Source organism: Acomys minous, assembly GCF_964271855.1.
Source record: "Acomys minous genome assembly, chromosome: 12".
Taxonomy (NCBI): domain Eukaryota; kingdom Metazoa; phylum Chordata; class Mammalia; order Rodentia; family Muridae; genus Acomys; species Acomys minous.
In genome coordinates, this window is record NC_140493.1 from 92,815,333 (window position 1) to 92,827,564 (window position 12,232).

Sequence of the window (12,232 nt, forward strand, 5' to 3'; positions counted from 1 at the left end):
CCAGACTCTTCCGGCATAGAGAGCCTAGGTGTGCCTTTGTGCACAGCCAGGTTTCGATTCTCACCCCCTCCCCTCCACCGGAGTGCTTGCGCAGAGGCTCCGGCTGACCCCGCCCTATCCACTCGCTCCGCCCTCGAGCTATGAAAGGTGCCCTGTGTGGGGTCCTGACACCCCGAGACGCCCGTGTTCTTCAGGCAGGCGGGCGGTCCCGGAGACATAGTGCCTGCAAAGGCGGTGACGGCTGTGCGCCCACTCAACATGGTGAGCCCAGCGCACGCGTTTCGGGGGTCGAGGCGGGAGAGAGGCTAACGGAAAGCGGGAGTCTCAGGGATGTTTCTGCCGAAGTAGCTTGCAAATGAGGAGCCCGGGTCCCGGAGTTGAAATCGAACCTCTGGGTCCTCCAGTGCAGCCCGAAGGAGGGGGGGGCGGGGGGGCGTGACGGGGAAGCTTCGGGGAGTCTCAAGGCTGCCGAAGAGGAAACTGTGTAGCAGCGAAGAGGAAAATTGAGGCTCCCTGCGCAAACCAGCTGGCAAGTGGGTCTGGGCCCAGGGTAGCGCCAGAGAGGCCAGGGCTGCTGCGGAGCCCGCGCTGGGAGTGGGTTCCCAGCCGACCCCAGCACAAGGCGTAAAGAAGCCGTAAGTCAGCTAAACTCTCAGGGTGCACACCAAAGGCGGAAGCCGGTGGAGGTGGCCACTGAAACTGCTATTACTTGTTGCTTTTAACAGAGAGGTGCTGCTAACACACAGTAAAGGGGCAGAGATCCCTGGATACAGGTGCCCTGTGCCCCCTAGTCCTACAGACCAGGGAGAGGGGGACTGAGCAGAGGAGGAGATGGCGTTGAATGAGGGCCTTTGTTCAGTGATCTCCTGCCCTGCCCCCCATCAGCCCTCTGTGGGACCATTGTCCCCCAACATTCAGACAAGAGACTATTATCTGTCGATGCCATTGTTGGGTGGAGGGAGGCGGTCTTTGGGTCACCCTCCTCTGCCCTCACCCTCCTCTGCACACTCAGAGAGCCAAGGCAGCTGTGGCTTTGCCCACACACAGAGCCTCAGGCCTCTAAATAGGACAACCGTTAAGAGGTGCCAAGCCTATATAAGTCGGGGCTCACAGAGAGCGACAGACACTTGCATGCACTGCCACCAAGGTGTTTTCTCCGAGGAGCAGCAGAGAGTGATCTTTGGAGCCAGGAGAGTAAAAAAAAAAACGGTTAAGTAGCTTCAGGAAGGTTCCCTCTACCCTGCACAGTCCTGCTGTTGAAGATTCTCAAGGACCTATTGGGAGGGGGAAAAAAAAAGCCACCACTCCACGCCGCCGGGCAAAGCACCCGCCATCTGACAGTGCTTTAAGTTAGGCCTAGGGATTCCTGAGCTGGCAGCTGGTTCCCCTTTGGGAGAACTAGGCTAGAGATTAGGTTCTGGTGTTCGTGGGCTGCCGTCGAGGAACCCCGGGCTGAACGTGTCTTCTTCCCCTCCTCATACAGAGCACAGGCTTTACCCGAAAAAGCCACACATTCCTGCCCAAGATCTTCTTCAGGAAAATGTCATCCGCAGGAGCGAAGGACAAGGCAGAGCTACAGTTCCCTTTCCTTCAGGATGAGGACACGGTGGCCACGCTGCACGAGTGCAAGACGCTGTTCATCCTGCGCGGCCTCCCAGGCAGCGGCAAGAGCACGCTGGCTCGGTCCATCGCGGAGAAGTACCACAACGGCACCAAGATCGTGTCCGCTGATGCTTACAAGATCACCCCGGGCTCCAGAGCAGACTTCTCCGAGGAATACAAGAGGCTGGACGAGAGCCTGGCCGCCTACTGTCGCCGGGACATCAGGGTTCTTGTCCTCGATGACACCAACCACGAGCGGGAGCGGCTGGACCAGCTTTTTGAAATGGCGGACCAGTACCAGTACCAGGTGGTGCTGGTGGAGCCCAAGACGGCGTGGCGACTGGACTGTGCCCAGCTCAAGGAGAAGAACCAGTGGCAGCTGTCGGCCGATGACCTCAAGAAGCTGAAGCCCGGGCTGGAGAAGGACTTCCTGCCGCTCTACTTTGGCTGGTTCCTGACCAAAAGGAGTTCTGAGACCCTCCGGAAAGCTGGCCAGGTCTTTCTAGAGGAGCTGGGAAATCACAAGGCCTTCAAAAAGGAGCTTCGACACTGTAGGTGGTTGCGGGGAGGGAGCAGGGCAGCTAAGTCCTTGTACTGTTTGCGGGTGTCGGAGAGCCCCCCCCCTTCCCCGCCTTGCCAGGCATTGGGCGCTGCTGAGCTCAGAGGGCGGGGTGAGGGGCGGAGGATACAGGTGGCAGCCTCCACAATTAGCCAGAAGCAGGTGGTAGAAGCAGGTGACGCTATGGAGATGGTGTGTCCACCAGCACCTTTCTTGCCTTCCTCTTCTCCCCAGCACCATCCACCCCTCCCACCCGAGTCTTGGAGGTATGAAAACTATGTAACTCTCATCCTAGGAAATGTCACCACGTCCTTATACCCTGGGAGACAACCTATGGCCCTAGGTTGTCAAAAGTCATTTTTAGCAGCAGAACACACGTTTCCAAGCAAAATATGAGATAGAAACCTAAAGTACAAAAAGTAGAAAGGCCGTGGATCGCTGTGAGTTCGAGGCCAGCCTGGTCTACAAAGTGAGTCCGGGACAGCCAAGGCTACACAGAGAAACCCTGTCTCGAAAAACTAAAAACTAAAAAAAAAAAAGTAGAAAGGTCAGAGCAGGGTATGGTGGCACATGCCTTTAATCCCAGTACTCAGGGAGGCAGAGGCAAGGGGATCTCTGTAAGTTTAAAGCCAGCCTGGTCTACAAAGAGAGGACAGCCAGGGCTCCAGAGAGAAACCTTGTCTTGGGGAAAACAAAACAAAAGGGGGGAAAAAACCCAGCAAAGCCAAGCCTGTTTTGGCTTGCCACAGGATGTGAGATTGCCACCTGTCCCTGGGTAGGATCCATCCGGGCTCTCCATTGGCAAGGGCTGCTGGCTCCAGTGAATGGGTAGGGTCCCCTCCCACTCCCCAAAGTGTCCCACACACTGTTGTCCCGTCATAACCCTTCTATGCGTTTAAGTCTTTTTTTTTTTTTTTTTTTTTTTTTTGAGACAGTCTATGTACCCTTCCATGGCTGGCCTGGAACTTACTATATCCATCAGGCTGGTCTGACTTGCAGTAATCCCCCTTTGCCTTCCCAGTGGTGGAATAAAAGGCACGTACCACCTTGCTTGGTCTCCTTTAAGTCGCTTGGTTTTTTTTGTTTTTTTGTTTTTTTGTTTTTTTGTTTTTCAAGACAGGGTCTCTCTGTGTAGCCTTACCTATCCTGGACTCGCTTTGTAGACCCAGGCTGGCCTCGAACTCACAGCGATCCACCTGCCTCTGCCTCCCTGAGTGTTGGGCGCCACCACCGCCCGGCCTTTAAGTCGTTTTTAAGTCTCTCAGTTTTAGCTGGTCCACAGACTTGCATCTTCTTGTTCTGTTGTCCGATGGCTTAGAGGCAAATAGGGCCCTTTGTGCCCGTGTGAGTTCTCAGAAAACCTTTTCTGTCTCCTATGGCTGTACAGGAAAGATACTGGCTGGGAGCCCAACCACTTCCTGTATAAAGTGAGGGGCAAGAGTGGGGTGGGGGTGGAGGGGTGGGGGTGGGGAGAGAGGCAGGGGGGGGGAGACACGGGGGGGGGGGGACTGGGTAGAGGCAGGGGAGGAGGTCTTCCAGCCAGAGCTGGTGGTGCTGCCTTTGGCCACAAACACCAGAATGCTTTTCTGCTCAGGGTGTGGCACGCTCAGAATAGAGGATCTCTTGAAGCTAGAGACAAATACAGCCGCAAAGCTTATCCTCTGGAAGCTCTGCTGTGCCATTCTAGTCCTCAGCCACCTTATTCTGCCATACCCAGGACACTTCCTGTTCCAGGACCTTAGTGTGTAACTGTCACCCCTGGGTGAAATGGTTGCTGTAAGTCTTGGCGGCCCCGAGGAGTTTGGGGCTATGGCAATTGGAACTGTCATAGTGGACTGACCAGAGTCAGCTGTGTGCCCCAGATGGCTAGAAAGTGGCAGGATGTGTTTTGTTTTCCCCATGTAATGCCCTCTCATCCTGCTGTCCCTGTCCAGGTAGGATGCTGGCCCAGCCCTATGTCACACATGCCTGAGAACTCAGGAAGAGTGTAAAGATCTATACATCGTAAAGCCATCGTGGTTAGAGTTTGTTTGTTTGCTTGGTTTTTCGAGACAGGGTTTCTCTGTGGAGCCCTGGCTGTCCTGGACTGGCTTTGTAGACAAGTGCTGGGATTAAAGGCTCGCGCCACCACACCCGGCCATCGTGGTTAGAGTTTAACCCAGGACTCTATGCGTGCCAGGCAAGCACCCCAATGGCCTCCAGGTCCCCTCCCCCAGAACTCCTGCTCCTTCTGCATCTGTCCATGTTTGCTTCGTGTGGTGCCAGCCCTGGGGACTCACCCCAGGGCATTGTGCACACTAGGTCAGCACTCTGCCAATTGAACTGCATCGCCACGGACTGCCAGAGAATGTCTTAGCGATGGCCCTGTGTTCCCTGCTGGGCCTGCAGTTTGTGGTTGGTGTTGGGAGGCCCAACACCCCATCCTGGCTCCTCTCTCTCTCTCTCTCTCTCTCTCTCTCTCTCTCTCTCTCATATTTATTTATTGTATATGAGTACTTTATCTGCAGAAGAGGGCATCAGATCACATTACAGATGGTTGGAAGCCACCATGTGGTTGCTGGGAATTGAACTCAGGACCTCTGGAAGAGCAGGCGGCGCTCTTAACCACTGAGCCATCTCCCCAGCCCCCTGACTCCTTCTCTTCTGCAGTTATTTCTGAGGATGAACCCAAGGAGAAGCTTGAGCTGGTCAGCTACTTTGGGAGGAGACCCCCAGGCGTGCTGCATTGTACAACCAAATTCTGTGACTACGGGAAGGCCACCGGGGCAGAAGAATATGCTCAGCAGGATGTGAGTTCTCTCTCCCCAGGGACAGCCCGAGAGCGAGGGAGAGTGAGGCGGGTGGGGAGGGCGGGTGGAATCAACATCACACAGTGAGTGGCTGGAGACCTGTGGCCCCTCCTGTTTTTTGGCTTAGTCTCTTCTGTTAGCCTTCCTTAAGGGACTCACTAGGCCATCTGTCCCCAGGGCCTGCCACGGGGCCTTCCCCTCATGTAGATCCATGGTGAATGCCAGGCAGCAGCAGGTTAATGCTTGTTAAGTCTCAGAGTCTTAGATGCTAAGAGTCCTGTGTTCCAGAGAGCCTGCTGCACTGGGGCTCTAGTCTTCTTCTGAGGAAAGGAGTGGCTGAGCATGGTGACCCGCCCATTCCCACACCATACTGCATACAACATACCACATACAGCACACAACACACAGCATACCACACACAGCACAGGGCATACTGCATACAGCATACCACACACAGCACACAGTATACCACACACAGCACACAGTATACCACACACAACACACGGCACACAGCACACAGCATACCACACACAGCACAGGGCATACTGCATACAGCATACCACACACAGCACACAACACACAGCACACAACACAGCACACAACACACAGCACAGGGCACACTGCATATAACATACTGCACACAGCACACAACACACAGCACACGGCACACAGCCAGATGCAGCCATCCTTAACTCCAGGCATGCTGCCCAGTTTCTAACTTCCTCTACCTTTGCCTTCCCAGCAGCCCTATACCTCCTTGCCTATGGGCCAATCCCCAGTGAAGCAGGCGCTAAGAGCCAGGTGTTTTTTGCTCACCTGTGTCCTCACAGCCTAGTCCAGTGGGATGGCTGAACGTAAATCGTTGCTCCTTCCTGTCGTCCGTTTAGTAATGGACTGTTGGGAGAGAAGCTCATGAACAAAAAGCTTTTACAGTTGGGAATTTATGGAAGGGAATCAGGTGTGACTATAGGTATACTCAGATATAAACCACAGTGTGGCCGGGCGTGGTGGCACATGCCTTTTATCCCAGCACTTGGGAGGCAGAGGCCAACTTGGTCTACAAAGGGAGTCCAGGATAGCCAAGGCTACACAGAGAAACTCTGTCTTCAAACAAACAAACAAACCCAACCAAACAACACAAAAAACCACAGTGTGTTGAGCTATGGAGTAACAGTATTAGCAGATCAAGGCTCTGTTAATCCTGTTTGCTCAGATGTAGGCTCTAGTGTTACCCCGCTCATACAAGTGAATAGCCAAGGCAGAGAGGCTAGCAACACACTCAAGAGCCTTGGGCTTAGTAAATGGGGTTGGTGCCTGGCACCTCTCTGAGAGCCTTTTTCCAGCAGCAGCTTGAATGGCTGTGCTGTGCGTTTGTTTGACCTGACTTTAAACAAAGACCCCTACACAGCTGTGTGGTGGTGGCCTACGCCTTTAATCCCAGCACTCAGGAGGCAGAGGCAGGCAGATCTCTGAGTTCGAGGTCAGCCTGGTCTACAGAGTGAGTTCCAGGGCAACCAGGGCTACACAGAGTAAGCCTGTCTTGAAAAAAACCAAAGCCCCCTACACTCACTTTCTCCTCTGGGGAGGGGGATAGCCCATCCTTGCCAGCTGTCTCTCTAACTTGGGTCCCCCTCTCTTTCCCCAGGTGGTGAAGAGATCTTACAGCAAGGCCTTCAAGCTGTCCATCACTGCCCTCTTTGTGACCCCCAAAACAGCTGGGGCCCAGGTGGTGCTGAATGACCAGGAGCTGCTCCTGTGGCCCAGTGACTTGGACAAGCCATCTTCCTCCTCCGAGAGCCTGCCCCCAGGGAGCCGAGCTCACATCACCCTAGGCTGTGCAGCTGATGTGCAGCCGGTGCAGACAGGCCTTGACCTCTTAGAGATTTTGCAGCAGGTGAAGGGGGGCAGCCAAGGCGAGGAGGTGGGTGAGCTCTCCAGGGGCAAGCTCTATTCCTTGGGCAAAGGGCGTTGGATGCTGAGCTTAGCTAAGAAGATGGAGGTCAAGGCCATCTTCACGGGGTATTATGGGAAGGGCAAACCTGTGCCCATACATGGCAGCCGGAAGGGGGGTGCCATGCAGATCTGTACCATCATCTGAGGGTTCACACCACTGTACCCCTTCTGCTCTTTAGAAGGGAGAGGGGTGGATAGGGCAGCAATGCCTTCCACTTGATTTTTAAGATTTTTTTTTTTTTTACCCGAAGCTAACCTATCTATAACCTTTAAAGAGCCTGTAAAATAACTGCCAGTCCCTTCCTGCCCACCTGCTTCCCCCTAACACTCAGCTCTCAACACAGGCGGGTGGGCAGAGGAAAATGCCATTCAGGAACCTGGACCAGAGGTGACAATAAGGGCCCGGAGCCACATCTGGTTAACCCTCCCTTAGCCCCTGCCTCATGCCCATCAAGAGCTGGGCACACCTCAGAGCTGCATGCATCATGCTAGGGACAGTGTTAACGGCCACAGGAAAACAGTGGTAGCTTTGAGAGGGGTCTGTTGTTCCCGGGGTGCCAGTCTTAATCAATATAGCCCCTAGAAAGGTGTGGGCTGTTTACTGGGGCGTAAAAGGGGTTTAACCTCCAGCTTTGGGTCTTTCCTAAGTCCCTGTCATCTCCTTCACACGGTAACTATGTTGATAGTGTGATCGTTAGGGGAGAAGATGGAATTACCATAAGCTGCATCTCCTGCTTCTCTCTGGCCATCCACCCTTCACGGTAACATCGTCTCTGCCGTGTGGACAGACTGAGGTCAGAGAGAAGGCCTAAGAAGGAAACTCCAGCTTTGCTTTCTGCCCAGCCCGTCCTGCCTCCATGGTGCCTCTGGGCCTCCTCTAAAAAGGAGGGTAGTGGGTACCAAGAGCCAATGGAGGGGACCCTGAGCTGGCTTAGAGATGAGTAAGCCTGGCTTACTGGGGGAGTCTGAACATGCTCATGTGCTGTGGTCCCTGGAGCACCTCTGCCTTCTGCTCAGTAACAGGACCTTGCTAATTGGGCCATCACCCAAGTGTCTGGGATTTATGTGCCTACCCTGGTTTTGCCCACCTCAGCGACTGATACTAAAATAAATCATGTTAATCCCAGCTGTGTGCAGTCACTCTTGGCCACTCCTGTTCAGTCTTCCCTGGGGCTAGGACTGGGTACATTTGCACTAGCTTTGTCCCCCAGCTTGGGGCCATCGGTCCTGTCTCCCTTCTGCTGGCCAGGCACAGCTGTGATGAGGCCGGGCAGTGGAACAGTGTTGGCTTTCAGGCTCATGCAGAAGGTGGGGGTTGACTGGGAGCCAGGAACGCGGAGGACAAAGCCTTTATCTGACAGCTAAGGCGAGCACATGCAGGGGTTCCCAGCATGGGCTGTGCAGGGTCTCTGGGGAAGACCACCTTAAGTCAGTGCTCCTCAAACTCTAGAGGACCTGTGCTGCCCTGCCAAGCCCACAGGGCTCTGACCGCTAAGGAGAAATGCCCAGGCCTAACCATTCTAGTCCTCTGGTTCAGGGCGCGCTCTCCCTGGCTATCCGTGCTCTCAGCACCTGGTGGGTTAGCTACAAAGCCTCACCTGTCTGCCCCAGAACAGTAACTTGACTGGAGTGTGACAGGGTTACGGATTCCATCTCCACTTTGCCTCCTGTAAGTGGAACAGGCCAGTCCAGCATTCACAGTTTCCAACAGTGTGAGCCTTTTTAAAGCCAGCAAAGGGGCCCAAGACCTGGAGCTGTCTGCCACGCTCTGAAAGAGCCTGAAGGTCAGGAGCAGAGCTTTGTTCTCATGTTCACGTCCCTCAAGCCTACAGTGGCAAACCACAGCAGCAGGATAATGTGGTGGCTCATACTGTAATCCCAGCACTGGAGAGGGCAGAGACAGGAGGACTACCTTGAGCTCTAGCACAGCCTGAGCTTACACAGTAAGGCCATCTAAAACAACAACGTACATACAGCCCCACCCCCAACCAGGCACCTGTAGTCCTGGATGAACTTCTGATACAGGGCAGCTGCCAAAGCCAGGGACCAAAAAAACGGTCAAAACATTTTATTTTTTCTTTTTTAATAAAGTTAAACAATACAACAAAAATTCACAAGCCGCCTTCCTGTCTACCCCCAGCTTCCCTCCCGCCCCAGTCCTCAGCACTGGCTCCCTTTCCTTCACCCCTCAGACAGACACAGGGCACCCAACTGAGAAAACGAAACTGCTCTAAGTACACGGGGACATGATGGAGGAGGTGAACTGTCCACATTCATGGTTAAACTGAGCAAGTCTGCATTTTCCGGGTTTTGAGTCGTTGCTGTTCATTAGCCAAACTGAAAGAAGAAATTCCCTGGCCCAGATGCTGAAAGGGAAAAGAAGGGCTTGTTAGTTGGCTCTGTGGATTTTTTTTTCTTTTTTTCTTTTAGGAAAACCATTGTTGTTACAGACATCTTCAAGGGCAGCTCAACCAAACAGACTCCCAAGGGCATCAAACAGTCTGAGCCCTGAGTCTGAGGGCCAGCGTGCAAGGCTGGAGCCCATTCTGTGTGTAACTTCTGGGCACCTTTGCTCTTGTGGACAAGGCTTGATACTAAGGGGCTTGGTACTGCTGCTCTGACCCTGCCAAGTGCACTGAGAATGGTCCCAGGCAAAATAAGCCTAGGAGCCTCCTCAGCCACCTGGAGTGGATGCATGTCCTGTTGAATAAGCAACCTGCTGACTCTACGTAGACTTCCCAGGAGTTCCCTTCAGTGAGGGTCAGTGCTGGCTGTCACCTGGGAGCTCTGAATAGCAGCAGACATACCCACCTTCAAAGCTGAAGCCCCCAGGACCACCGAAGAATGCCTTGAAGATGTTGTTTGCATCAAAATCTGGTGAGAAGCATAGAAGGGACAAAAAAGGGGGGAAATCAGAAGTGTCTTAGGAACCAGGCATGAAGAATTCTGGGTATCACTTCCCTTTTACACCACTTCAGCCTGGATGTTAGCAAACCTCCCCCCACTGCCATCCCAAGCAGAGTCTGCTCCTGGGATAAGCTCCCCTCCAAAGTGCAGTCCAGAAGGAAAGGCTCCTCTGCCTCACCCTGCTGTCTCCTTACCTAGTTGCACTCCTAGGTCGTTCCTATAACGATGGGGCTACTACTGAGAAGGCGCAACTTTGTCACTACAGTGCTACCAAAATCAATGCAGCAGCCCTGGACGTCTGACTCCTGAACTAGCACTGCGCTGTTCTCCTCCACAGCAGTTCTCATGGCTCCTGCCCCAGCTCATCTCTTCTGACAGTCAACTGGCTTATGTCACTGCTGAGCACTTACACACCTCCCCTCTGCCCAGCTGTCCAGAGGGCAGATGCCTGGGTAACCACAACAGGGGCTTTTCTGGTGCCTTAAAAGAAAGGTTTTACAACGGCCATCTTCACTCCACGTGCCCAAACCAACTCACCGCCCATATTCATGCCCTCCTCATCCAGGTCCTGTCCACTGTCATAACGAGTCTTTTTCTTGGGATCAGATAGGATGGTAAAGGCCTCTCCCACCTCCTTGAATTTCTTCTCCTCCTCCTTCTGAACCTCAGCACTGGCCCCACTGTGCCGATCTAGAGGAGGGTTCAGTGAGAGCAGGGACGCAGGAGAACAAAGTCTGTTTATGTCCATGTTTGGAGTGTGGCACCTCCCACAATTTGTAGGACAGGGAGCTAAGCACCCCCACCCCTGAAGAGCAAGCCTCCTAGGTGCCCTCTGGGCTCCTGCTGCACCCTGCTGCAAAGCTCACCTGGATGGTGCATCAAGGCCCGCTTCCGGTAGGCTTTTTTGATCTCATCCTCAGAGGCATTCTTGTCAACTCCCAGGATCTTGTAGTAATCTTTCCTCTTGCTCTTCTTCAGCTCCAGCTGTGCATTCTTAAGGAGCTGCTTGTGTTCTGGAGGGAGACAGGTGGCATCAACAGACAGATGTGACTGCTTCTGTCTGCCCAGAAGTCCAGCTGCCCAGAGGGTAGAAACCTTGGCAACCCACCACAGGGGCTTTTTTTGGGGGGACTTTGTTCTGAACACAGAGGAAGTGAAAATAACAGGGGGGAGCTAAAACCAGAACACAGGTGCCTGAGCCCCCACCAGCAACTCTGTTTCTGCTCTCTAGTGATCAAATAAGCTCTAGAATATTCCTAACTGCTACCTCAAGGAACCCATGTTTAATTTTAGGACCAAGAAAACTACAGCACTCTGAGAAGCGTGTCTGACGGCCCTTTGCTATCTCCTACCTTTCGTTTTCTCCGTCTGATACACTTTTTCATAGTCCCGCACAGCTTCTTCATACTGCTCTGTGTCCATGTAACTGAGAAGGAACACAGGGTAACAGCACTCAGACACAGACAGCAATGGCCTGTGGGACCTCCTCGGAGAAGGCACGGCTCAAGCAAGAGAGACACACTTCAGTAGGATGTTTCAAACAGTAGAGCCCCTTATCTAAAAAAATGAATGAACTTAGTTCCTTCAAGGCAAAGAAGCCTCACGGCACTTGTCCCCGGCCAGCAATCCTCTGCTCTACAAGGCAGTGCTAAGGGAGAAGCTCTTGGTGACACAGTACTGCCCACCAGCTGGGCTGCCTCAGGAAAGGCAACATGAAGGTGCCTGCCCTGGGCTGAAACACAAGAGGAAAATGACCACGTGAAACAAACTGCTGTGAACGAGCTTGGAAATCTTCAGTGCCACCAACATGCAGGGCCAGCTCCAACCTAGGCTCCAAGTGGGGTTAGTTGAGCTACTAGAAGGACCAAGGTCAAGGCGGAAGCAGCTGGCAAACGCTTCTGCTAATCTTCGTCAATCTCAGAGGTAGAGGGGAGACACAAGACGGGACTCTCAATACAGTCTTGCTTCTGTTCAGGAGCACAAAAGCAAAGAGGAACCCCTGGGCCAAATGGAGGACTGAACACAACAGGAAGAGTACCAGGGCGTCCCAAGTGTTGTTTCCCCCAGAACTAAGTGATAAGCTCATGACCTGATGGCACCAGGGCTGTCCCCTCCATTTAACAGACTCAACACCCGCTGAGAACAGCAAGAGCCCACACAGAGCAGGCAGCTAGCTGCTACACACTCGAGCCAGCTGACCTCTCCACCACACTAGCCCATCTTTACACACATCAGCTTTGGAGGGCAGGGCAGGAAGACTGATGCCAATGTGGCTGGCCAAAGAGAAGTTTGCTACCTTAGGCACCTCAGAATTTCTGGAAACACATTCATCTATGATTTTAAAAAGCAACAACAGAAAACCCCACAACGTCCAGCCTGGGTGTGATGGTGCAATGCAGTTAGTACTAACACTCAGGAGGCA

At 53.4% G+C, this 12,232-nt stretch overlaps 2 protein-coding genes across 3 annotated transcripts in view; one reads left to right on the forward strand and one right to left on the reverse strand.

Moving 5' to 3' along the window:
- Positions 1-108: 108 nt before the first annotated feature.
- Positions 109-8,029, forward strand: CNP (2'',3''-cyclic nucleotide 3'' phosphodiesterase). Its single transcript, XM_084748848.1, has 4 exons — positions 109-261; positions 1,484-2,153; positions 4,811-4,950; positions 6,596-8,029. Exons 1-4 carry the CDS (start codon positions 259-261, stop codon positions 7,046-7,048), a joined length of 1,266 nt encoding a protein of 421 aa, XP_084604974.1. The 5' UTR covers positions 109-258; the 3' UTR covers positions 7,049-8,029.
- A 940-nt stretch (positions 8,030-8,969) lies between these two features.
- The window catches only part of DNAJC7 (DnaJ heat shock protein family (Hsp40) member C7), a 38,085-nt gene continuing 34,822 nt past the window's right edge, over positions 8,970-12,232 (reverse strand). For both annotated transcript variants that reach the window (XM_084748812.1, XM_084748813.1), the window contains 5 exons: positions 11,163-11,236; positions 10,677-10,823; positions 10,348-10,500; positions 9,715-9,777; positions 8,970-9,269 (listed from right to left, as the gene is read on the reverse strand). In XM_084748812.1, the coding sequence (XP_084604938.1) occupies positions 9,232-9,269; positions 9,715-9,777; positions 10,348-10,500; positions 10,677-10,823; positions 11,163-11,236 (475 nt within the window). In that variant the 3' untranslated portion in view covers positions 8,970-9,231. The remainder of the gene's footprint in view (positions 9,270-9,714; positions 9,778-10,347; positions 10,501-10,676; positions 10,824-11,162; positions 11,237-12,232) is intronic.